Source organism: Psittacula echo (assembly GCF_963264785.1).
Source record: "Psittacula echo genome assembly, chromosome: 2".
NCBI lineage: Eukaryota > Metazoa > Chordata > Aves > Psittaciformes > Psittacidae > Psittacula > Psittacula echo.
In genome coordinates, this window is record NC_137737.1 from 86411996 (window position 1) to 86437171 (window position 25176).

Below are 25176 nucleotides of genomic sequence, written 5' to 3' on the forward strand. Positions count from 1 at the left end.
TTTCTTGATAAACATTATTTTTTCTTGTACTGCATTATAATAACATCAATCAATTTCTATTCGAATTCCAAGCCCTAGAGCTGTACATTTTCTTCTTTTATTACCTACTGAATACTGATGCTTTTTATTTTGCTGTTACATCACTCTACCACATAAGATGTTTTTTCTTTAAATATCATCACCTATTAAAGATATTCAGTTAACGAGTTTAAATCAGTGGTCTAAACAAAAGGTATATGCCTATATGCTGCATGTTGATTAGAACATCTAAATGTATATTATAGATGCCATGCATATCAAAGTTGTCCATCTTTGAAAATCTGGTCCACCATCTGACACTGTGAATTACTTATTTTTCTAAGAGCTGATAAGATCTAGAAGAATAAGAAGCACAATTAACTCTGAAAACCCTAACCAGATCTACAGAAATATTTGTAATTTAGATATGGTATGATATTTTAGAGATTTTCCTGAAGTATGAATTGTAAAAGATGTGTTAAGCATCATCTCATAAATCTTGATAGCAATAATCATGTAATTGTTACACACACATACACAGGGGAGCACAGAGACACAATAGCAAGGGGAAGCCTGAATAACATCCAGCTACTCCCAGATCCATCACAGGAGCCATCGTCAGCCAACCTGAGCAAGCCCAAAGAGGAACAGAGGCACAAAGGCAGGCATGAAGCCAAATTAAGGACTCAGAGGAAGGGGCACCCTGTTCAGACCTGTTTCTGGGCTGTCCCAGGGGAGCTTCAGCCCTAGTGTTCAGGTGTGACACCCATTCCCATAGGTCATCAGGACATAGGTCACCTCTTGGACTAAGGGAGGTTACTGCCTGGGGGCATGGAACACATGATAGATACAAGGCAGTGCAAGACTTATGGGATGTTTAGGGCAGGAACCAAAAGCAGGGAAAGGGAGAGACTGGTGGTTTGGAGAAAGACAAAAACATAGAGGGAAAATAAAGGGATAAAGAGATAAAAGGAGTCAGTTGCATCTAAACAGGTTACTTGTTGGTATGCTGGCCTGGCCATGACCACTGCAGGTCACGTAGTTCTGTCTCCTTGTTAAACTCCATTTCCAATTCTTTTTCTTTGTGAGGGACCCTCTAGTCTGTGCTAATGTGTGTGTATGTGGGTCTTTGAGCTGCAGCTGGGGTATGGCCATGATCCACATGGGCCGCTGTGTCAGCAACTGGAGCAAACGCAGGTGCACAAGTGAGTGTATGAGCACTAGCAATGATAGAGCTGGTGGGTAGGTGACATGACCTGGAAGAGATGTCCGTGTGTGTGCACGGCTGTGAGCAAGGGAGCTGTACCAGCAGATGGAGTGGGGCTTGCATGCCCAGATGCCAGCAACTGGGGAAACCAGGCTCCAGGGGCACAGCTGCTGGGAAGACTGGGTGTCTGAGCCCAGCTGCTGGAGGGATGCACACAATATATGTGCATTGATATATGCAATGCACCACATCCACTGACAGACCTTCATCCCGGTCAACCTGAGAGCAGAGCAGGATGAGGCCACTGGTTCTGTTTGGGTGAGTACTGTGTGTGTCAGTCTGTGTGGCCAGCTGTACATATATGCACAGAGTTGGTGTGTACATGCGTTCAAATGCGGTGCACTTTTGCCAAGTGCAGTTCATATCAGATTAAAGTTTCCCTTGACAAGACACATGAATTTTCCAGACAGAAAACACACACACAGAAGATCTTGTATTTTAAACTTAATAAAAAACTTCACTGGTTACTCCAGAAAAGACAGGGAAGATTATAACTGCTATCTGTGGAAGAAGATATACAACATAAGTCTTAAGGCTCATATTACTGGTGGGACTCTGGGACAGTCTCAAAGAATCAGCATGGCAAAGGAAGCCATAGCAGAGAGAGTTTTGTTCATCAAGGGGTACCTGCTGAAAGTGCTCTGAGGACTGAAACAATGATACAACCACTAGGACCCCAACAGCAGGCTTATGAGTAGCCAAAAAGAGGAAGGCCTGCCACATCCTACCAAAATTATCTACCTAACATTGAAGAGTGTCCATAAAATTAAATCTATCAACATTTTCAAAGAATGAGGCCCCAGAAGAAGGCATCTGGGCCACCCATTCCCTCTAAGCAGGAATAAAGAGGGTCTAGTAGCAGGAAAGTTAGAGATTCAAATAAGCAGGAAGATTTGCCTGATTGCTAAGTTAAAAAAGAATGGCCATGGCCTATTAAGGAAAAAACAAACCAACGAACCAACAGTGGGTTGAAAATGGGAAGTTGGCTTTAGTAAAAGACAAAAAAAAATAATTACCAGTTTCTTATTCAATACAGATCTTGAAACAAATTATACCAAAACTTGATGAATCAGAAGTCAAGCAGAAACCATAATCTGATGTACACTAACACCATTTGGTGCATATACAACAGCAGATCACATAAGAATAAGGTAGCAACTTCATCTTTAGCTGTTCATAGCACATGGGATAAAATTCATATCATAATAGGACATCTCAGGCTAGCTGATGGTAAATGTGCAAGGCCTTGTGGTTATAGCCTTGGAATTTCTCAATTCAATCACTCCTGAAAATAACAAAATTTTCGTGCAGCATTTGTTTTTGTCCACCAGGACAGAGTAATATCTTAGCATTTATCCAGGCTACCAGAAATGAACTGATCACATAAACAAACACCACTTACATAAAAGTTGTTACAAATTGTTTCTTTTTGCTACATGCATTCTTGAACAGAGTAAAAAAAAAACAATAAACCAACCCTATATATATATATATATATATATGAACATATGCTTGCTGCCCAATTACAAGTTTTTGCCTCTAAAAGGGACCCCTTTTACAGTGCTGAAAGAAGCCTCCAAAAAATTCCAAAAGGTAGGGAACACTAGTTTAAAGAAAAAAAAAGAAATGACAGTTTGCAGTCATTTTGCCAGTCTGGAAAACAATTAGCAACAGCTAATGCAAAAAGATTACAGGAGCAACAAGATTGCTTGCCGAGAGGATAAAACAACAATAGTTTTGTTAAAGACTAAAGTAATCACACTCCTTATATGCAACACAAGGAAAAAGAAAAATGGAAGCTTATAGGATGTTTAATCATTTTGGTTAGCACTTTTTTAACAAATTAAGGACAAAATGACCTCTAACGACAGTACCAACCCATTATGAGATCAGAATGGTTGAGCAGCTGATAACAGAGCAGGAAAAACTCAAATACTTGATTAGAATCTGTTCTGGTTTGGGGTGAAACTGGTTATGTGTTTATAGCAAGGGATGGCAGTGAAATACTTTACATTCCAGCAATAACTGAAAGGGGTGTTAAATCGCAGAAGTCTTCTGAGGCAAATGCCTTAATGCCATAGAGTCATGTTCTCTTCCATCAGCCCTAACCACCGGGCTCCCAGGAGTAGAAAGAACAACATCCTCTGCTTGGCAGTAGGATTCTTACCTGGAAAGACGTGGCAGAGTCCTGGTTCCAGACCATGTGCCTTGCAAGGGTTAGGATTAAAATTTTCAACAGTGAAAAAAAAGAACCTCATAAATACACACAGTTACTTTTTCATAAACAGAGACTGGAACACAGGACTCTTTTTCCTCCTCCCTGTCACAGATCCCATAGCCATGCATTAAACGCCCCACAAAACAGCAAGGGTAGTCTAACTGGGTATTTCACTGTGGTGTCTGTGTCTCTGTGTTAAGCACTGCAGCACACTAATCTCTTTGTAGACTTTGCCCCATTAGCATTTGGCACCACTGCAACTGCTCCTGGTGTGTTCCTCTAAGGATAATGTCCACATTGGAAGAAAGATGTTGATGAAGCACAAGGACTCGAAGAAGAACTATGAAAGTGATGAAAGGCTTAGCTAGTACAAAAGCAGGCAACTCATTTATTTCACTGTCAAAAAGGTTAAGAGACAATTCACGATAGTCTAGAAGTACTCTAATGGGAGAAATAGAAATTGGATGCTACTGAGTCTGTAAGTCTACCAGCCAAAAAAACCAAGATCCATAAGCCAGATGACAAGGCTAGACAAATTCCTATCGGAAAAGAGGAACAAAACTTTAACACTGACAGTAAACAACCAGGAAAAAAATATGAAGTCTTGTAGGAGATCATCTCCATCACTTCCAATTTTTAAACCAAGGTGGATTCCCTCCCCTCAAAAAATATGCATAGGTCAAACAGAAACTAGTTCATGCAACTAGCAAAGAGTGTGTTGAAGGATTCTTTGTCCCAGCAGGAAGCTTTTATCTCAGTATTTCTGACTGCAACCAACACTGGATAATCAAGAGCATGCTAAGCCTTTCAGCTTTATGAAAACCAATTTTGGCTGCAAAACTTTACAGAAAACAACAAAGGAGCGACAAACCCAGTAAGATAGGCTGTGCCAAATCTCAAAATAAGCAAAAGCTTCTGAACATTGATTTTTCTCTACTGATAGACTGAAGGTATAATTAACTTCCAGAATGCTATGGAAAGCCAACCAGTCACTGGAAGATGCTGAAATAATTGAGAAGGTCCAGCAGAGAGCTACCAAAAGCATTATAAGGGAAGAGAACTTGACATAAGAAAAAAAGACTGAAAGAATGGTGTTTGTTCAGCCAAAAGAGTAGAAAGCTCAGAGATCTAATTAGTCTTCCAATACATAAGAAGTAGTTATAAAGGAGATGCAGGTACTCTCTACAGAAGGATACTTGCTATATATACAGGATATATGTGCTATAATATGTGACGTTTACCTACAGGTGGATTTGTTATACCGTCTGCTTCTTAAGTGCATACTCCTGGATCTCTATCTGTCCTCTAGAAACAAATCCATGCCCAAAGGAAATCACTATTCATTGCTAACACTGTAATATAATTTTTATGGGTTTTTTTTTTTTTTTAAGACAAATCAGTAGCCCTGAAATCAAAATAATATATTTTTGTCCATGTTAAGTGTAGGCCTGCAAGCCAAATTTACTTTACTTAGCTCTGAACATGTTTCTGTAAGCATCTGAATTTCAGTTTACCCATAGTTCCACATCTTTGGGCCATAGTGACCAAACTCTGCAACACAGCTTCAGTCCAGGCCTCACTAATATATTTTTTTTAATTTTCTTTTTCAAAACAGAAAAAAGAAAGCAAAAAAGAAAAAGGAAAAAAAAGAAACAAAAAACCAACAAACCATAAACCCCAAACCAACAAAACCCACTACATTCAACAGCATGGTCCTTTTAAATTACTATACCCCAGCTCTTTTGTTGTTGTTGTTAATTACACACACATCCCATACCAATCTGAGGTATACAACTGACAAATGTTATATCTCTTATTAGTGTAATTGGTATCTCCAACCTAATCCTCTATTTGTGGTCTCGATTTTCAATAGCAGAGAACACAAAACAAACACTTTTTTGCTTACACTCCAAAGTATAAACAATAGTAATCTCAAAGTGTACAGAGGGCAAATGAACTGCAATAGTGGCATTTAGTCCCTTCCACACACTCATAAGAATGCAGGGCACTCAGTACTTTCAAACTGCCAAACTATTCAGAGCACTTAAAACATTTTACAAAGAAAGAACAGAAAATTAATAACATTCTGGAAGTTAAATACTCTTAACAGAAATTGCTCAAAGACTTCCTCTTTTTCTGAATGAAACTGGAAGTTACAGAAGAGATGAAAGACACTAGTTGTACATCACAGCACATGATTTATTTCTTTTTATTCTGAAGAGTGGATGTGTCTAGAAATGTAACATCTTCTGAAAGTACAGCTTTAAATATATCAAATTTTAATGGTCTAGAAAGGTTAAAAAAATAAATTAAAAATAGGCAGGAAAAATAAATAAATTCTGCAAACAGCAGCTTTAACCCATGTTTTAGGGAAGGAGTTGCTAACCATAATACTGTTTTAGCAGCTTATCTATGCCCAGAATAAAAGCCATAGATTGACATAAAACCAAGAATAACATTCTCCCTGTTTTATTCCACCACAATTATCAATAACAATAACTCAGTTATTAAAGTACTACATTGACTGAGATGACCCAGTCCTTGCTTAACATATAGCACATCTTAGCAACCTCTGCAAAAAACACACAACTAACCCAAATCAGCAAGAGAAAAGCATACCCACTTATGTCACCAGTTAAAATTTTACAGAGAATATTCTTAGAACATATTTTGTTCATGGGACTTCAATTCCAGTATCCCATATAACACATCTGCAGCCATATCTGGAAATAAAATGTATTTTCCTGAACAATAACTTACAAGGCATGACCTCTGTAAAATCACTGCAATTTTGAAGTCATTCTTTGAGGCACAATGTTTTTCAAAATAAGGCTCAAGTAACTTAAAAGGTAAGTAGAAACTATTTTCTTCATTTTTCATGCTCTTCACAATAAATAGCATAAAGTCTGTCCTTCTTGTTCTGCTGGTATGTTTAAAAAAATGTACTTACTTTTAAGCTTCAGCATCATTTTGATGCAAAATTTAAAATAATTCTCTTCCCTAAAATGACATAGCTATATTTAGAAAATACACATGTATTTGCTTTTCAAAAGGAAATCTAAAGTTTTCCTTAAAAATGCAGATTTCTATCAATGACATCTGGGATCATCACAGTACTACAACAAAAACTGTAGTATTTCATCATTGAAAAGATCTTCTGCAAAACAGTAAGGAAAAACAACTCCTAATATTTGGATATTTAAAAATTATTAATCTGCAGTATGTCGTGTAGTGAATTATCAGAGCTGAGTTACAAGCCAAGACCCAACTGCAAACACAGATGGGTTCCCTAAATGTCATGGAGTCTGGAGCCAGCCAGTCCCCTTCAGTCAGGGGGCCCAACCAGGAGGAGGCTGTGAAATTCCTATAAATGGGTGAGAATTACAGGAGAAGCCCTACAGCAGATTTGGAAAGGGCAGTGTATTCACAGCAGATCTTGAAAAGGCAGTGTCTTCACAGCAGATCTTTAACCCAGCAGATCTCAAGGTATTTAAATGAGCAATGTTTTTTTGAGTCAAAGATAACACTGATACCTTGAAAAAATCCTTGTTCTTAGAAGTTAGGCTGAGGTGAGGAGAGGAGCAATGTGGTTTACACACCAGAGCGGTAATGCATCTATCACAATACAGCTGCATCACATAATTTTTTTAGCAATGTTAGTTTTTACATTGACAAGCACTGTGAGACTGTAGATTCTACCACTTAAGTACGTGATTCAGCAAAACATAACATTACTGACACTCTCATTATTAGAAAGTGACTACCTGTGACTTAAGTCTGCAGCAATTCAGAAATTAAGAGGGAAATATGTTTATACTCTCAAGCACCCACTGAGGCACTCCTGATCATTTGCCAGGCTATTCAGTGCACAATTAATCATTAATTCCACAAAGCACCTACCTGCCAAACCAAGTGTTCCTTTACAACAGCTGTACCTGATAGACAGACGCTCAGCACAATTGTATGAGATGCAGAGGTCAAGACGCTGGCAACTATGGCATCTCTCATGTTGAAGGGCAGCATGGTATATACCACAAAAATAATGAACAAGAAAAATGATACCTGTGCAAGACAGCAAGACAAAAAAGAAACATGTCAAATTCACTTTGAAATAACACTGAAGAAATAGCATTTAATTTTGAACTGTCTTTAGTATATAAGGTTGCACACCAAGTTTTTTTACAGGAAATTTACTATTAACAGCAGAAAATCAACTTAGGAAAAATTCATGTAAAAAAATGTTGGAAATTTTACATTATATTTAAAAAAAACATTTCAAGATACTATTTTATGGTTCAAGAAGTACAAAAAACTCCAAATATTTCAAATTTAACTTAAATTTTATCTTTTAAAATTTTAATTTCATTAACACTCGGTTTACAGATATCATTATAGTTCTCCTGGGTCTGGTGGGTTTTGATTGTGAGCTGCATTACAAAACAACTGACCAAACCTCTCCACATGGCCTCAATTTCAATGCAGAGAAACTCTGTTCATCCTGATGCAGTCAAAATTCATAATTTAATATGACATTAAGCGAAAAAAAAACCAAGTTCAGCTAGCATTTTGGTTTAATAACATTATACTTTATGTCTATCTATATGACTCTTGCCAAATTCCATTAAAACACTACCTTTTAAGCAAATACATTCACTTGGACATGAAAAAAACAACTTCAGACAATCACAGCCCATAAGAAGAATATACTGTCAGCTTCTTTTAAGGGGTACTAGCGTCAATACTAACTTTATAGAACAAGCTCTCCAAATGCACAACCCAACCTGTAACAACAAAAATTTCTTCGCTATACACACGAAATGTTATATATTTGATGGTATGCATATGTTCCAACCTACAATATGATTCCTTTGCTATACACACAAAAGGTTATATATTTGATGGTATGCATATGTTCCAACCTCCAACACATATTTGAGAAAATGTAACTAGATTTGGGGGACAGATTTTGCACACATAAGTAAGTAGGCAATTCTGAAAATGTGCCAAATTGCATGTAATTATAACCCTACATAAGCTTCTCCATCAGTTTTATTTGACTTACAAGCCTATTAACCATCTAACAATTGTGTACACACAGTATTTAACTCAGAAAGCTCTCAAGCAGGTATAAGCAATAACAATTTGCTGCTCACTTTCCTTATTGTTAGTTTTCTTCACATCTGCATGTGATGATTACATGCTCAAAACTGAACTCTAGTGTATGTGTATCTACAAGACAGTAGAGGCATTCTTCTCCATCATGGACACAGAATTGGATGGAGCAGGAAGTCCACTTCTCCACTCATCTTTCTCCAATTTTTCCATTACTTTAATCCAGCTCCTTCCAGACCACTCATACTGCCCAACCATCCTGTATGTTCAGGAGTCGGAGCATTCAATGGCATGAAACACAATGGAACTGCAAAGGACACAGGGGATAATAAAGTAACAAAAAAGCTTCTCTAGTCTTTCAGTCTAACAGCAGATAGCACAAGCTAACAGAAGTCTGATACCTGTTTAGTTTCTGTCCTGCCTAGAAGTTTTAACTGAGATCAGATGTTAATAAAAAAACCAGCAAAGAAAAGGGTGCACAAACTTGGTCTAGATGACATAAGGGTTATGTAAGTATGACGTTTTCAAATTGTCCTGGCTAGGTAAAAATCAGCTGTGATACTGAGAGAACTAATTGATAGTCTCAAAACTTGGGAAAGATGTAGATGTAGAAAGTTCCAGCATTTGAAAGGCTGATGAAAAGGCTGACAAATTATGAACTGGTCAGCTTAGGTTCAATTCCTGGAGAAATAACAGCCCAAAAAATAAGCAATTCATACTCATGAGTTCTGAAAGCTAACAAAAATGTAAGTAACAGCCAATGTTATTTTGCTGAGAACCAATCATGTTAAAGCAATCATCTTCTGTCATGGTAACACGCATCAGGATAGGGGGAAAACTTGAACAAACACAGCAACAAGGATGTGAAACATTCTCTAACATAGGCATAAGGTGAATGAATGTCAGAGGCAATATACCTCACCAGCTTGTAAGACCAGCTGCCTAAGACATGTTTACAGTTAAAAAACATTTTGAAGGAGAATCCTGGACCCTAGTCCTCGAAGAAGGATTTCAAACGCTTCCAATTCCAATGACTTCTCATGAAAACAAGGTTTTGCTGTTTCTAAGTTTAGCTTTCTAATTTACTAGGAGGGATATGGCAGTTATATATTTGTGAGGATTTTATGATTAGAAATTAAAAAATTACTCTTGTCTGTCTTGTATTCAAAAAAAAAGAACTTGCATATTTTCCATGTTTAAATATGATTTGAATAAATAATCCACCCCAACTGTGAGGTACATGCTACGTAATTACTAGAACTCATTAGTGACACAAGATATAATATGATGCTGTTGCTTTTCAACCTTGACATAAACCAAACTACTAAGCACATAAAAAAAGATTTGGTATATTGCAGTGCTTCTAGTGGTATCAGCTGCATCAGCTCCGAATTTGTTATACTGCTGTAAACAAGTATCCTTTCTTTAAATTACCCCGCTACTTTCCTTACTCAAAATAAATGGGTAATTTCAACCTTCCACAACTAAAGACAGAGTTTTTAGAAGTGCCAATCCCTCTTGACATTACATATTCAGACATCAAATTCTTCATTACTCAGCATCAAGCAGGCTGAATTGGACTGGAACTATGTTAAAGAACATTTGATAACAAATTAACTTGTCAATCCTTACATTTGCATCTTGAAATATGGGTCTGAGAATACTGTCATAAAGCAGGAGATATATTAGTCATGCTAAGACAGAAACTTTCATCCAAAATGCACATCAAAAATGGCTCTTGTCAATATCTCTTGATTCTTGGCCCCAATCCTTTTCTCCTATTTCAAGTACTGGTCTAATGTCCCAAGGAGTCGAAAGCTCCATTTAACACAGAGGTTCCTTTTTTTTTCCCAAGAATATTTTCCCCAAGTACCCTGAAATAAGATGCTTCTACCCTTCTCCTGCTATCTCTGATAGCAGGCATACACAGTATGCAAGGCTCTGGATCTTTCAACATATTTCAGAATGTTGCCGTATTTAAGTTTGAAACTGTAGAAGTCAACACTCAAACACTTCTGAGTACAGTGGTTCTTCATGTAGAAAGAGGAGACAGGCTTTCTGTATTGAGCCACATTCCGCAGAACGGACAGCAGTCCTTGACCCTTTTCATGATCTTTTTGTGAGAATTAACAAAATATTGCTGATACAAGCATTAAAAGGCCGTGGTGCCAAGCCATTACAAGGGTTGCCAATGTGCGTCACTGCATGTCTGCTCTTGGTGTGTCAGTAAACACTATTAATTTACAGTGCACTACTTTTGTCACTATCAGAAGCAGCCTGTTCCACCAAAGTGGGCCATAACCATAAAGCCTACCACTGTTTTGAAACTGTTGGAAGCAATTTTTGATGTGAGTCATCACTACAACTGCCTAGTTGAAACATGAAATGCTTTTTGTCCTGATCTGAACTTAGACTGCTTTAGGAATTTGATTCTCAGAGACTTTTTCAATGAGCTCATGTTATCCCTAACTTAGAAATTAGAAGTATTTGGGCATTTATGGTACGCCTTATAGCACATAGCATTCACATTTGAATTAACATTGAAGTAACATCTTACAGAGAAGTATGTGGCTTTCCTGCTTTAAGCAGTATCCAGTACTCTTGCCCATTATCCTTGACTGTCAGAGTTAGCAAACTCTGAATGTGTTTGCTGCTCACTGTACCTCTTCTCCCACACTTCAACAGTGCCACATTTTCATCTGCTATGTAAGCAGTTCTTTTCCACCACGATTTAAAGGATGACGAGCTGCCATAGTGTGGCTGTCTAGTTATATCATGAGTGTGAAAGGCAGTGAAAGCTCTCATACAGATTGCTGTAGTGATGCCATTAGAGAGACTCGGACACCAAATGGTATAATCACAGCACGGCGTGGGATGTCACCGATGATACTCACATTCATCCTTGTCACAGAATACAACATAAAAATATAGTTAAGCAACTTCATGCATCTTGCAAAATGTAGTTCCTTCTTTAAGTCAGCCCATTCTGAGCATTTTTAATGCTGTCATTTTTGCTCCAGGATCTCCCAGATGTACACTGGCCACTTCAGCCCCTGACCTATAACGGTGACAGTGACCGAGGAGAACTGGTATGAAGTTGATAATTCTTGGTGTTTCACAGACACTGTCATTGGAAAGGTCACTGATTTGGACTGTGATGGCACAAACTGCAGTGGATCTAACCAGGTTTTGGAGCCCGTAGACCCAACCTGTTCTCAGAAACTTTGTCTCCCTAGTGTCGTCAGTTTCTACTCTGGATGGCAGTGTCTTAATTCTAGAGAGTATCTGGAGTAGAAAGTTTAACATATTTTACAGATTAAAATTGTCTTTCCTAGCATATAGGGTACCACAGGGGATTTTGCTTTTGACACTGAGAACAACTGTACAAAGGGATACTAATCATTCATTTTATACAAATTAAGTTCCAACAATGACTCACAGTTTCCCAGCTAGACAGCCTTTTAAAGATTGTGCTAAATGGTTAATCATAACCGGCTTGGCATCATGTGTAAAATTCACTCAACTTAATGTTACTCTGACCAGAATTTCCCCTTGATGTGTATGAGTGCCAAAATTGGCACTGAAGCAGGCATGCAAATCTAAACATGCTGTTTCAGTATAAGTTAGGGGAAGGCACTGCTTTGGATAAAGCAGTAATGACGCTTCAGCTAATAAAATATCTCTAGCTCTTTGGGACGACTTCTTACACACAAGTGTAATCACAGCAAAATGGTTGGGAAAAGAGTGCTATTCACTGTGTAACCAGAAAAGAACCTGTTCCCATAATTAAACTGTTAAAATACAAATATTCACACAAAGTGGGTCAGCCCACTACAGGATCACTTTCAGAGATTTTTCAAGATCAGCTTCCTCCTTATTGTGTAAAGGGAGCCAAAATTCATCGAGCAATTAGAATAAAAGGGCACTGAATTAAACTAGTAGATTGACTTGAAACACATGAAAAGGAAGTACATCTTTACCCAGCAGATAGTGACCTTCTTGAACTTTCTGCCACTGGAGGCCATAATGTACCACCAGGTTCAAAAAGAGATTAAACAAATTCATGAATACCTTGGCCATAAACCAGTACAAAAAGACAGGGCAGGAACATACCCTCTGATATTGCTAATACAAGTGTGGAGCCTGACAAAGTATGAAAGTAACAGACAAAAAAGTGATCAAACTTGTGTGCTGCCTTTTAATAGCAGGTTCTCTTGCCATTCTTGGAGACAGAATGGACTGTGGTTTGTTCCCGCAGATCTTGTGTTCTTGTGCTGAGCCAAGCCAAGAGGAAAGGGGGAAAGGGGAAGAAGAAAGGGGGATGAGAGAACAGTTATAACACACTATACACCCTGACTTTAAAATAAAGCAAGGTTATTCAGAAGAACTGGTTTAATTCATGTAAAACCAATGTTTGTTAAGAGTTAGGCGTACCATAAACCTCAAGAATAAAATCAACAAGGAAGATTTTTCTTGTGATTTACTCCACAAAATTATGTCCACAATAAATTATTACTTCACCCATTTTTACTAAACATAAACTTTTATTTTCCAATAATTATCATAGAAGTAGTAAACAACCCTGTAAATCATGCCTTGTTCTTAATCATGGAGAACACTCGAACTAATAATCCTTTTCTTTCGTGCAGAGGTCCGGACTTAAATGTCATCAGGAAACAAAATAATTACAGCCTCTGCCAAAAAATCAACCACAACCATTAGCAAAATAGGAAAGAATAAAAGCAAGTTGACTGCAGGAAAATGGATATTTTAAAATAACTGTGCAATAAGAGACCTTCAAATGTGCTGCTGAAATCACAGATTAAAACAATAATAAAATTAAACACTCCAGAGATAACGTGACTCCAGATTCATGTGAGATAATCAAGATATAATCTGATAGTGTGCTGTCTACTGTGTGATTGCTTTTTATGTCACAGAATCTTTCCTTTCACTGAATGGGATCAGTAAGGATATAGAATCTGGAAGGAGTGACCCAAGGATCCATAATAACTTTTGGTCCTTTCTGCTACAGAAAGAGGGGACTGAGCTACTGTTACCTCTAGCAATTTTAAGATTATTCCTGAACACGGTTGAAAAAGAAAGAATTTGGTTCACTCTGTAATGCCCATTTTCGCTATTATTCTCTTCCACTGTATCTCACTGCGCTGCAAGCAGAAACACAACTTCATAAGGCACTATACAGCTCAACAATGGCCTGTGTTTGCAGTGATTTGAGTCTCTAAGTGGATCAGGAGACAGTAAGCTATGCCTCTGTTTTCTTCAGTGATGAGAAGTGAAAAACATCAGAGAGAGAGAATGTGTTGCTCATCCTTGTTATTATTCCCTCATATGTTTTGCCCATAATATTAAGACCAGAAACCTAAACCAGCAGTAACTCTTGATATCACAGCTAGAATTTTCTCTTGAAGGGACAGCTGATGCCCTAGTCTTCCCATGCCACTGTAAAAGTAAAACCAGACACACTTTATTCTGGCTAAGACTATGGTGCATCCTCTTTGGAACAATACCACACAATTCTAAAGTAAACTGCAATTAAATTAATGCATTTTAAACATTGAAAATCAAAAAACATCCGAATGATTACACAGTATATGTAAACAGACTTAAGTGTAAAGCAATAAAAAATCATTTCACTCAGACTATTAAGGAGGAACTTTTACAACACCCAAGCACTTGTGCATCAAATTTAAAAGGGGTTTAATAAAAACATATATTGAAAACATTTTCCAAGCTGCCCTAAAAATGAAGAAACATACACAAGTGAGAAAGAAGCATAAAGTGCCTCAAAAACTAGCTGTCTAGAAAGGATGTGAAAGTCCACGTAAAAATATGCATGCTTGCACATTCACAAAATATATGAGCAATGACAGCAATTACTTTAAATCAGAAATCCAATGAGGGTGAAAGAGGAATACACTACATTTCAGGAGAACCAAGGAGGGTTTTCTGCATGTTAAGCATGAAGGGAGTCCAACAGTGAATATGATCTACTATTATAAGAGAGTGTAAAACAGTTTATTATAATAAAAGAAAAGCAGAACCATAAAATAGAAATGGCTATTCTCTACTAAGAGAAAAGCTAAATTATATATTTACATTATGCTAAAGAATAATTGTGTATCCTAAATATCAGCTCATGAGTATAGAAAGCCACAGACACCAATGCTGAGACATTTTTAAACAGCAGGTCCAACAAACTATGCTCAAGCATCCTATAAAAGTTCTGGATTACGTAGGTTGATTTTCAGTATTTCCCAAATACTAGGACAGTTCCAGAGAACTGGAGGCAAACCAGATTGGTAAAAGGTAAAAACAGAGGGTGAAAAACAGTAAATAACAAATGGTCAGCTTTTACATTGATGTGATTGTGTCGGAGCATTCAGAGAAGTTTTCAATGTCTTTCTAAATGTTTTGTAAAAAGGAACAGAATAGTAATGGGGCAATGTTTGATGGGGTTTTAATATTATTCAGAGTATGCAGAAGCAACAACACCTGGGAAAAGTTGCAAAAGTGTCTCACACTCCTGTGACTGGGCCATAAAATAGCAGATGAAATTGAACATAATAAATGCAAAATAGCAGGGATGGGGAAAACAACTTTAACTTACAAAAGCAGGCTTCCCCCCAGTTACTAGAATCTCAGAAAAAGAAAAATAAATACAGGAGTCACTGTGACCAGTTCTTTGGAAAACAAAAAAACCAAAACACAACAACAACAACAAAAAAAAAAAACCCAACAACAAAACCAAAACCAAAACAAAAAACACCAAAAAAACCAAACCAAAAAACCCCAAAACAAACCAACAAAAAACCCCACCAAATTATAGCAGTGGTTGAAAAGGCAAATGAAAGGCCAGCAATTATTAGGAAAAGAATAGAGAATCCAGCATCTTGATGACATTGTATGAAGCCATGGTGTGCGTAGTTCTTGTGTAGCTCATGCAATTCTTTTCTTTCCATCTTAAAAAAAACCTGAAGAACAAACCCTATGTTGATGACATCCCCCCTAAGACTTCTCTTCCCCAGGCTGAACTGCTGCACCTCTCAGCCTTTTTTTCAAACGAAAGATGCTCCAGTCCCTCAGTCATCTTCGTGGCTCTTCGCTGAACTTGCTCCAGTAAAACAAAATCTCCTTGTACTACGGTGCTCAGGACTGGACCCGGCACTGCAGATTTGGCACCACCAGCACTGGGGGGAGGAAGGATCACCTCCCTCAGTGTGCTGGCTTGGCTCCTCCTAATGTATCCCAGGGCATGACTGCATGACCAGGTCCAGCAAAGTACCACCCAAAACTGTGATGAAGTCTAAACCCTGACAGACTTATGCCTCTGACACACTGACACACATATCAACAACAGATCAAGAAGCCCTGGAAATCTTTTGTGTTCATGGTTATTAGAGAACTCACCAAGAGCAGTAACTGAAAGTAGAGAAGGGAAAAGCAAGGGTGAGAAGCAAAACTTTATTGCAGCTCAGCAGAGTAACTGCACCTTTGTGTGCTGAGGTACACAGGATGCTTCAGAGTAAGAAGTACCTAGGGTAGGGTACCCAGTAACTCAGCAATTTCCCAGGGAAGGAGGGCATACCTCTTCCTGCCCTTATCTACTCTCCTGCAGAAGTATGCTAATGCTGATAAGAGCAGTCACTCCCCTGAGAGAGCAGGAGGTCTTCCTTCCTTGAGACACACTTAGCAAAGGACAACATACCTCTGGTGAGCTGACATATGCTGTGCAAGGTATCAGAATGAGAGGAAAATAATCAGAAGGGTGATAAAAGGCCATGGCTGGGGTATATCTGATGGAAAAAATTAAAATAGCAAAGAGCTTGAACAAAGGAAACTTGGATTTCCTCTGCACAGATCAATAGTGCACAGATCAACAGTGTCATGAAACAGCTCAAGACAAAATCTGCTGCAGAGGAAAGATGTAGTAAATAGAAATGACTGTGCGGTACGACTCCACTTACAGAAACCTGAATGGATGTTTTTTTGCAAATTACATTTTTTCATAAACATGTATTTTGGGGTAAACCAGACAAGAAACACAAGAAATTGCCAAGGAAAGGAGCCTCTGAATGATAGCCATGAAACACTGTGCATATAGAGTGGTAATAGCATAATATTAATAAAGAGGAAGGAAACATTTCTTCTTTATGAGATCTGCCAAAATAGGACATAACACTACTTTGGAAAATTTTATTAATAATAGAAAACATGCACCTAGAAGAGTATAATGTCAGAAGAGTGGGCAAAATCATTTTGAGATAATATAAACTTTGAGGGAAAAACCAAGGAAAAAATCATAGCATTTAATTGTCATGAGGTTAAGTCAGGTTTTGCAGCACTTACCATCCACCTGCAACACCTGCCTTTCCCAAAGGTTTTCAAATCATCTGCTAATGCATTCCCAAAAACTTTAATACAGGGTGAAATTACCACTTGGGTTGTTGAATAGTGCCTTTGGGAAGTCAGCCTTTTGTACTGCTTAGAGCTTGCTATTTGCAACTGTGGCCTGCACATGCCAACTCAAACAGAGCTGCTGTGGTGGGTTCTCACAGGAAAGGATTGCCACTAGCATGGGTATCATCTCTTTTTTCACCTTTTTCCTCTCCTCAGTGGTGGCTTTTGGTTTACATTAGGGGACCCAATAATAAGCATGCAGAGAGCTTAACAGCCAAGCAGCGTGCAGCACCTGTCCCCATTATAAGCATGCTCCAGTCAGCACCTACAGCATCACGTGCAGGAACAGTCATCTCTGAGTCTGAGCAGATCCTGAAGAAAAACACACAGTCACTATGGGAGAAGTATTACAGGGAAAACCACTCACTGCACTAGACAGGACACAAAGGGAAGGATCCTTGCTTGCAGTTCCCCTGATACTTCTCACCCCAGCTGGCCACTGGGATGAGAAGTTTGTCCTTTCCCTTTTCAATCTCTCCTAGTTTGTTTCTTCACCACTAGAGTCAATGCATGCCGTCAGCTAGAAGCCCTGTCAATAAGTATTTGTGCATGTGAATTTGCCACAGCAACACTTAGGCAGCATTGTCTTTCCCCTCAACTTTTGTAAACCACAAAGTTATTTCCAACTTTGGAAAGTGGTCAGATTTTGGTAGCCACTAAGTCTACAGCCTTTAGCCTTTACATGAACCCTGGGGAGCAACAGTGCTAGTAACCTGGATGCTGCTTCCTCATGAATAAAGTAGTGCTGCAATGGGCACGTGTACCAAACCTAGTAATGATGCTGAGCATCATCATCTCTTTTTCAGTTTTTACATGTAAAAATTGCATGTATTTTACTCGTAACCCTCCCACTGCCTCATTTATTGATAAATGGGAAACATAAATAAATGGGAAACATTTATTTCCCACTGCCTCATTTCTCAGCCATTTTTAGGTGCACTAATCCCTACTAGGTTCATGGATATAGATCAAAGTTCTTCATCCTCTCACAGGGATTTAATTTTGATTTCAATTCAAGAAAAAGATGTGGGTAAAATAATTTAATGGTAAATCATAGAAATTCAACCTGTTTTGATAACATAAATAGGCTTTTACTTGAGAAGTTTGGCCTTTTTTACATGAAGACTGAAAGAAGAAAGAAGATTCAAACTGGTGAGAAATTACACAGAGATTATATTAAGTCTTGAATTTAACCTGACAGCCAAGCAGATCCATCATTAGCACAGTCATCCCAAACTTCTCTCATTGCCTGCCTGTGTATTGATCAAGGTCAAATGCTTTTCTAAGCCACGATTTTTCACAATGAGCTTCTTTTCCTCCTAAATCCTTGTTGTCATAACAGAGCTGATGTTTGTTCTCCAGAAATTTTTATGGATTTCTTTTGGAATTTTGAGTATAGTGATGTAGAAATTAAAAATTATAATATAGATAATGTCCTTGTTACTGAGAAATTCCCAGATGAATTTTTCACATGCACACACACACTTTGTTATGGAAATTAAAAATAAAATCCTGGTCATTTCTGCACATAAGTAAATAATTATAAACTGATGTTACTTTAATGGAACATCTGTATTTAAAACAATATTATGTAACATTTAAAGTAATTTTGCAATGGATAGCAGCAGTGAAGAATATCCTTAGGCTGTGTGATTTTAATAATCTCAATAATCCTGATCTTAAATACAGAGTCCTCCACTTTCTAAATATTGTAAACATTTTTATAAATATGACTAATGTATGCCCAGATACTCATGGACTAGTGATCTGATTTCATGTGCAACTCTTAATTGTAGCTATCTTCTAATTACAAAGAGATTCATTATGCAGCTGTAGGATTAGTTAAATGTGGTAGACTAAATTAACCCCAGCAGAATGAATATAGAGAAAAAGTTATTGTAGTCTGTAAAAAGCATGGGGTTTCATCTATCACTGCGTTCTAAATATTAACATTAGTCAACATTAATTTACATGTTATTTTGCAGAAGGTTCCAGCCATTTCAGCTTGCTGAATAGATTGTGTTACTTTGTTTCACACCTTTCTTTTCACACCTTTTAAATCACAAAGCTCTTTCTCCTCAAAAGTTTTCACTGGAACAATTTGTATGGAACTTCAGGTCCCCAAAGGAAAAAAGTGCATACTCACCCCAGAAAACCCCACAACTTCCTAGGAATCAGAACAGCACCTTCCTACAATGAAATTTGTCTAGGCACACACATCACAGGAAAAATTATCTGAATTTTGCAGCACAATGTTTGGCATGTTTCTCCACTTAACAGAATCAGAGTAATTTAGGATGGAAGGGACCTCGGGAGGTCATCCAGTCCAACCGCCTGGGCTGGTTTCAAAGATAGACAAAGTTCAAATTATTTCATATAATGGGCACAAATCTTGAATTAATTTATTCTTGTCTACCAAAACTGCATGTGGTTTTATACCAAGATGAGTTAATTAAAAGAAAAGCTTTAAACATCAACATATCTTTTAGAAAGAGATAGCATCTTCTTATCAATAATGATGTTCAAATTTGCAAGTGAACCACACAAGGAAATTCCCCCCATATGAGAGGAATACTTTTCATCTCTTTTTTGACATATCCAATCCCAAATCACTGACAAAGCCAGATCCCTAAATCTAATTAAGTTTCTGCTCTTAGTAGATATGACCAGAGGAAAGCAAGTGCCAAACTCAGAAGAGTCACAGAGTTTTAAAAAATAAATGGTCTCATTCTGCTTAAATTATGCCACAGTCCCACTTAATGGTACAGCACAACTTTGCCCACGAAAAAATACTGGGAAAATAAAGGCAAGAAGTTCCAGATACTGCTGGGATTGAAATGACAAAAAGACACTCCAACAGAAGAGTGAAACACAAATGTTCAATAACGTTCAGTTATTACAGCAATATAGTAGCGACCTGTTCTCTTTTTTTGCACAGAAAGAGATGGAAACCCACGGACATTCACATTAACAGCTATGGCTAAATGCTACATCCTAATAAATGTTTGTGGATCTATTACAGAAATCAATGGGAACCATGCATGCCTTGTAGCAGAATACAGTCACAAGACAACATTCTCAATATATTTCTGAGAAAACTGACCAGCTAAAAATGAGTGCTCTGTGAATTCAAAGTGACTGCTGACCTGATTTAGGTGCTAGCAAAATGAAGGAAGCACTTCAGAAGCAGCTGGACTTTACACCACCTCCATAACAGCTGAAGTGAAAAGAAATCTATTCTGCAGCCAATTTAAAGGCCTGAGCATTTAAATAAGCCAGAGAAATAAACTAAAATTTAAACTAACTTTAAACTTTATGTCCTGCATCCTCAATTTCTTTCCCAGGCAGCCTGTCCAGAGGATTAACACACTACTATCACCAACAAGTCTATGTCACCGTATATTCTTAACACTAAGCTGCCTCATTCCTTCTCCCTGAATGGATTCAGCTGCCTGATCAGTGGAACAGAATAATCTTACAATGCTTAGCATGAAGAAAGCTTCATTCAGGTCAGTGCAAAATGTCTCCTGTTTTCCTTTGTGTTTTCCCAGATGGACAAAAGACAGGGAACTATTTGGGAGCAAAGAGATATATTTTTGCTTACCCATTAGCCTGCCAACTGTCTTCCCCTCTTGCAGTGGCAGGTTAAAAGTCAGCCATAGCACAGTGACTGATTATCACTGTGTCTCATCTAACCCAGAAAAGCCACAGGTATTAATTCCACTGAAATGACTGGATAAAGCAAGACTGACAAGCCACAGCTGTAACACACAATGTAATATTCAAAGACTCAAAAGATATACTGAGCATGAGCACTGCCCCAATCAGTGAACAAAAGTGTTTCACCTCACACTAGGCTGGAAATTTGTAGGTTAATAATTTAATGCAGCACTGAGTCTTTCAACAGTCCAGTGGGAGGGGACTCAGGGACAATGTGAATCTGAACAGAACCACCATAGGCCAGATTGCTTATAAAGAAAACATACATGTCCAGATCAAATTTCTGTTCCATGAATAAAAATGCAGAGTTTGCGTAAGAACAGGTTTCTTGTGCATAAGCATGATGCCCAGCCACATGATTAGATGGATGCTGCAAACAACCAGACAGCATGAGGTTCAGAGCAGCCCTGCAGAGAAGGACTTGGGGGTGTTGGTCGATGAAAAAATGAACACGAGCCAGCTTCAGTGTGTGCTCGCAGCCCAGAAAGCCAACCGTATCCTGGGCTGCATCAAAAGGAACATGACCAGCAGGTCGAAGGAGGTGATCCTGCCCCTCTACTCTGCTCTCGTGAGACCTCACTTGGAGTATTGTCTGCAGTTCTGGTGTCCTCAACCTAAAAAGGACATGGAACTGTTGGAACAAGTCCAGAGGAGGGCCACGAGGATGATCAGGGGACTGGAGCACCTCCCATATGAAGAGAGGCTGAGAAAGTTGGGGCTGTTGAGCCTGGAGAAGAGAAGGCTGAGTGGAGACCTCATAGCAGCCTTCCAGTATCTGAAGGGGGCCTACAAGGATGCTGGGGACGGACTCTTCATCAGGGACTGTAGTGACAGGACAAGGGGTAACGGGTTCAAACTTAAACAGGGGAAGTTTAGATTGGATATAAGGAAGAAATTCTTTACTGAGAGGGTAGTGAGGCACTGGAATGGGTTGCCCATGGAAGTTGTGAATGCTCCATCCTTGGCGGTGTTCAAGGCCAGGTTGGATGAGGCGTTGGGTGGCATGGTTTAGTGTGAGGTGTCCCTGCCCATGGCAGGGTGGTTGGAACTAGATGATCTTAAGGTCCTTTCCAACCCTAACTGTTCTATGATTCTATGAGAGAAGCTTTGGAGTTGACCTAAGGATAGCTAAACCTAAATGTTCACTTGTTGTTTCTCATCTCAAAAACATTTGCAACTATATAGCTTTCTATTTTCCTATTTCGTAAACAAATTGCTTATTTTACAATTATTTTAACCTGCATTGTGTTATGGGTGGTTGGTAGGTAACTGACAAATACTATCCCTGCCAAAGTGATAATTCTTAAAAATGAGATACTCAATCATACACTCAAAGTGCTCAGTACAGCTCCAGAGAATGTAAAAATAAGTGTCAAGCTAGATAAAATGCATGGAAATTGGCTCAGGTGGAGTTTGTATGGAAGAGATGTCTTCTGATGATAAGCATGGATCAATGACTTTTAGAAACACATGAGCAACAGTTTTACCTCTAAGAAACTTTCAGCAAGTTCACAGCATCTATGAAGCTTATTCACTTTATTCAATCTATTCCCCTGCTTCAAGCATCATAATTCACATCTAGTTTTTATTCATTCATGCTAAGGATGTCAATGAAAACAATATACCTGCACTAAGGTGCCAAGCGAGTGACACAGAACAACTAATTCTAATACACTGGATGTTCAAATCCATTGATAGTTACATATTTCCAGTTCTTACAGACGCTACTATTTTTAGGTGTAAGATAACTATATTAGGAACATGATTTAGCAATTAATAAGCTCTGAGGAGTCACAGACAGGTTAGATAAATATCATTATCCTCAGTGCCTGAAATAAGCCAGTGTGTGCTAGTACACCCAAACAGCATCTGAAAAAGTTATGTCAGTACTTACCAAGAAGGGGAAAAAGATAGAAAATCAGCTATCATAAGACTTCAGTGTTCACATACTCATACTTTTAAAGATTCATAAAAGTACTTCTGAAGTCTTATTACAACATCTAATTATACACATCTTACAGACACTGTAATTATTTCAACAATATGACAGGAAAAATCTGAAACAGAACTCCGCAGCTCTGATATGCAATTTTCAACACTTTGAAGTACTAATGGACAAATCTCAGCATTATTCTGTATTCAGTCCACCTCTTCAAGCAGTTTTTTCCTAAAGGAATAATTTGGTGAAAGCATTAGCTACAAATGGAAAGAAGTATGATTTAAAGATGACAGATTTTAAAACTTTAAAACTATAAAAAAGTGGGGCTTTCAGTGGCACCTTTCACATCACTGCTTCTCTAAAAAACAGCTCACACAAGAGACAGCTAACTACATTTTCAAGGCAGGCGATATTTGTCATCACTGCACTGAAGTTGAATAAAAAGATAATTTATGTATTCCTGAGTCTATTTGCAATTAGCATTATTCAAATTATAAATTTCTTTTTACCACAGATATTATAATTTTTATTCTAATACATATTTTAGCATATATAAAAGCCATGCAAATGCTTCTTTTCCAGGGCATTTTCATTTCCATCTTCATATAAGAGAATATGTTCTCTATTCCAATACACGAATTCTCAAAGTAGGAAAACTGTCCCAGCCACTGGCACCAAAGCCTGATAGTGCAGTATCCAGTGATTTTACTACAGATGTGTGCATGGATTTCCCCTCAGATTGCATCCTGGAGATTCATGGCCTAAAGGATTAAATTTGCTGATTCCTTTCACTCCTATCATTGTTACTGGAATATATCAGCTTTCCCTTTTTGTCATGTAAAGTTATAGAAAAAATGTACTTTTCTCAGTAATTTCCTTCCTCTTCTTAAGTGTTACCAACTAGTGTTTAAGATCAGTCTGAACAGGGAGGGGATGAGCAACCTGGCGGGGAGGTCGGAACTAGATGACCTTAAGGTCCTTTTCAACCCTAACTTTCTATGATTCTGTTATTCTTATGACAGCACACATCCCACGGAAAGAGAAAAAAAAGGAATTGTTCTTCTGTTGCTACCATACTCTGACAAATGTTTCCATACTACATAGTTGGGAAAAAAGCTACAATTTAATGCAGGTGGGATTGAATACAACCAGAAAATGTTGCAAATGCAAGAGTTCAAAGTCCCCTTTCATCCCCGCACATGAAAAGGTAAAGCTTTCATGTCCTTTGAAACTTTATATTCAAGTTATTATATAAACTTGACTTATCTCAAAATGATGCTCACACATTTTAGGTACTATTGGCACTGTTCATGAGATAGTAACACTTTTTACTTCATTATTTAATTTTGCACAAACAGCAGAACAGAAAATCTTGTTCGGGAGGGAAAAAGCACAGGCTTAATTTTGTTCTCCCTCACCTGGTTATACTAAGTTGCTAGCAAGAAAGATATTTTTGACATACAACAGTATGGAACTAGAAACAAGTTTGATATGTTAGGAACAGGTCTGGATTCAGGCAGTCAAACTAAAACTTCTAAACTTGTTCATTCTTATATTTTATTGTGTACTTTTGCATGCTCATTTAACTCATTTCAGTAGCTGGGAAATAGCTAAAAAAAAAAAATCTCGGCGAAATAATGGAGTGAAATTGAAGCCGGGAGAGGCAAAACTCTCCAAAACTTCAGAATGCAAACAAGTAGAGTAGTATAGGTCAAAACATTAAAGTTAAAATGTTACCAGATGGGAGAAATTTATGTTATATGTCTAAAGTGAATGAGAAATCACAGCATGCATCAGCTAGAGAACAATTTTGTCAACAGTGCTTTTCTTCTGCAATATATAGTGTGGTGGGTTTTCCTTAAATCCACTTATCTTTCTCCCATACTTTTATCTTAGGCCCACAGACTTACTCACATAAGATTAGACACTGGAATAAATGAAATAGTACATTGGTTTCTGCAGAATCAACCATTTTCAGTACGCTTTATTTTCTATCTTCCCTCTTCACACTTCTTCCCATTTCAGTTTGGAAACATTCAAGTTTCGCCTAACCAAAAGAATCACTGATGATCTGCCAAGAGACAGAGAAGCATCAGTTTCATTTCTAATGTGCAGCCTGACAGGCAACCCACAGAGCTGTAAATGCTTCCAGTGCTCCACCTTGATCAAGGCAATCTCTGCATTGCTCAGGTAACTAATAATGTTAAATCATTTAATCTGTCTTGCAACTCCACATGCTTTGCAGAAAAACATCTTAAAGATATTCAACAAAGCCCTGCTTATGCTATCACAAGTGGAAGTTTTAAACAGAGAAGAACTGATGGAGTTTATAGCTCTTATGCAGCTACCTAAGATGGGTTATCAATATCTACTGTCACTGCTCAAAGGTTCAATACATTTGATCCTGCTAGGAAAAGACAT

At 38.0% G+C, this 25176-nt stretch overlaps 1 protein-coding gene across 1 annotated transcript in view; it reads right to left on the minus strand.

The window, feature by feature from the left end:
• Window positions 1-25176, minus strand: part of ADCY2 (adenylate cyclase 2) — a gene marked incomplete at both ends in the record, with an annotated part of 213469 nt that overhangs the window by 140344 nt on the left and 47949 nt on the right. The window contains one exon of the mRNA XM_080611585.1: window positions 7404-7565. Within this exon, the coding sequence (XP_080467711.1) occupies window positions 7404-7565 (162 nt within the window). The remainder of the gene's footprint in view (window positions 1-7403; window positions 7566-25176) is intronic.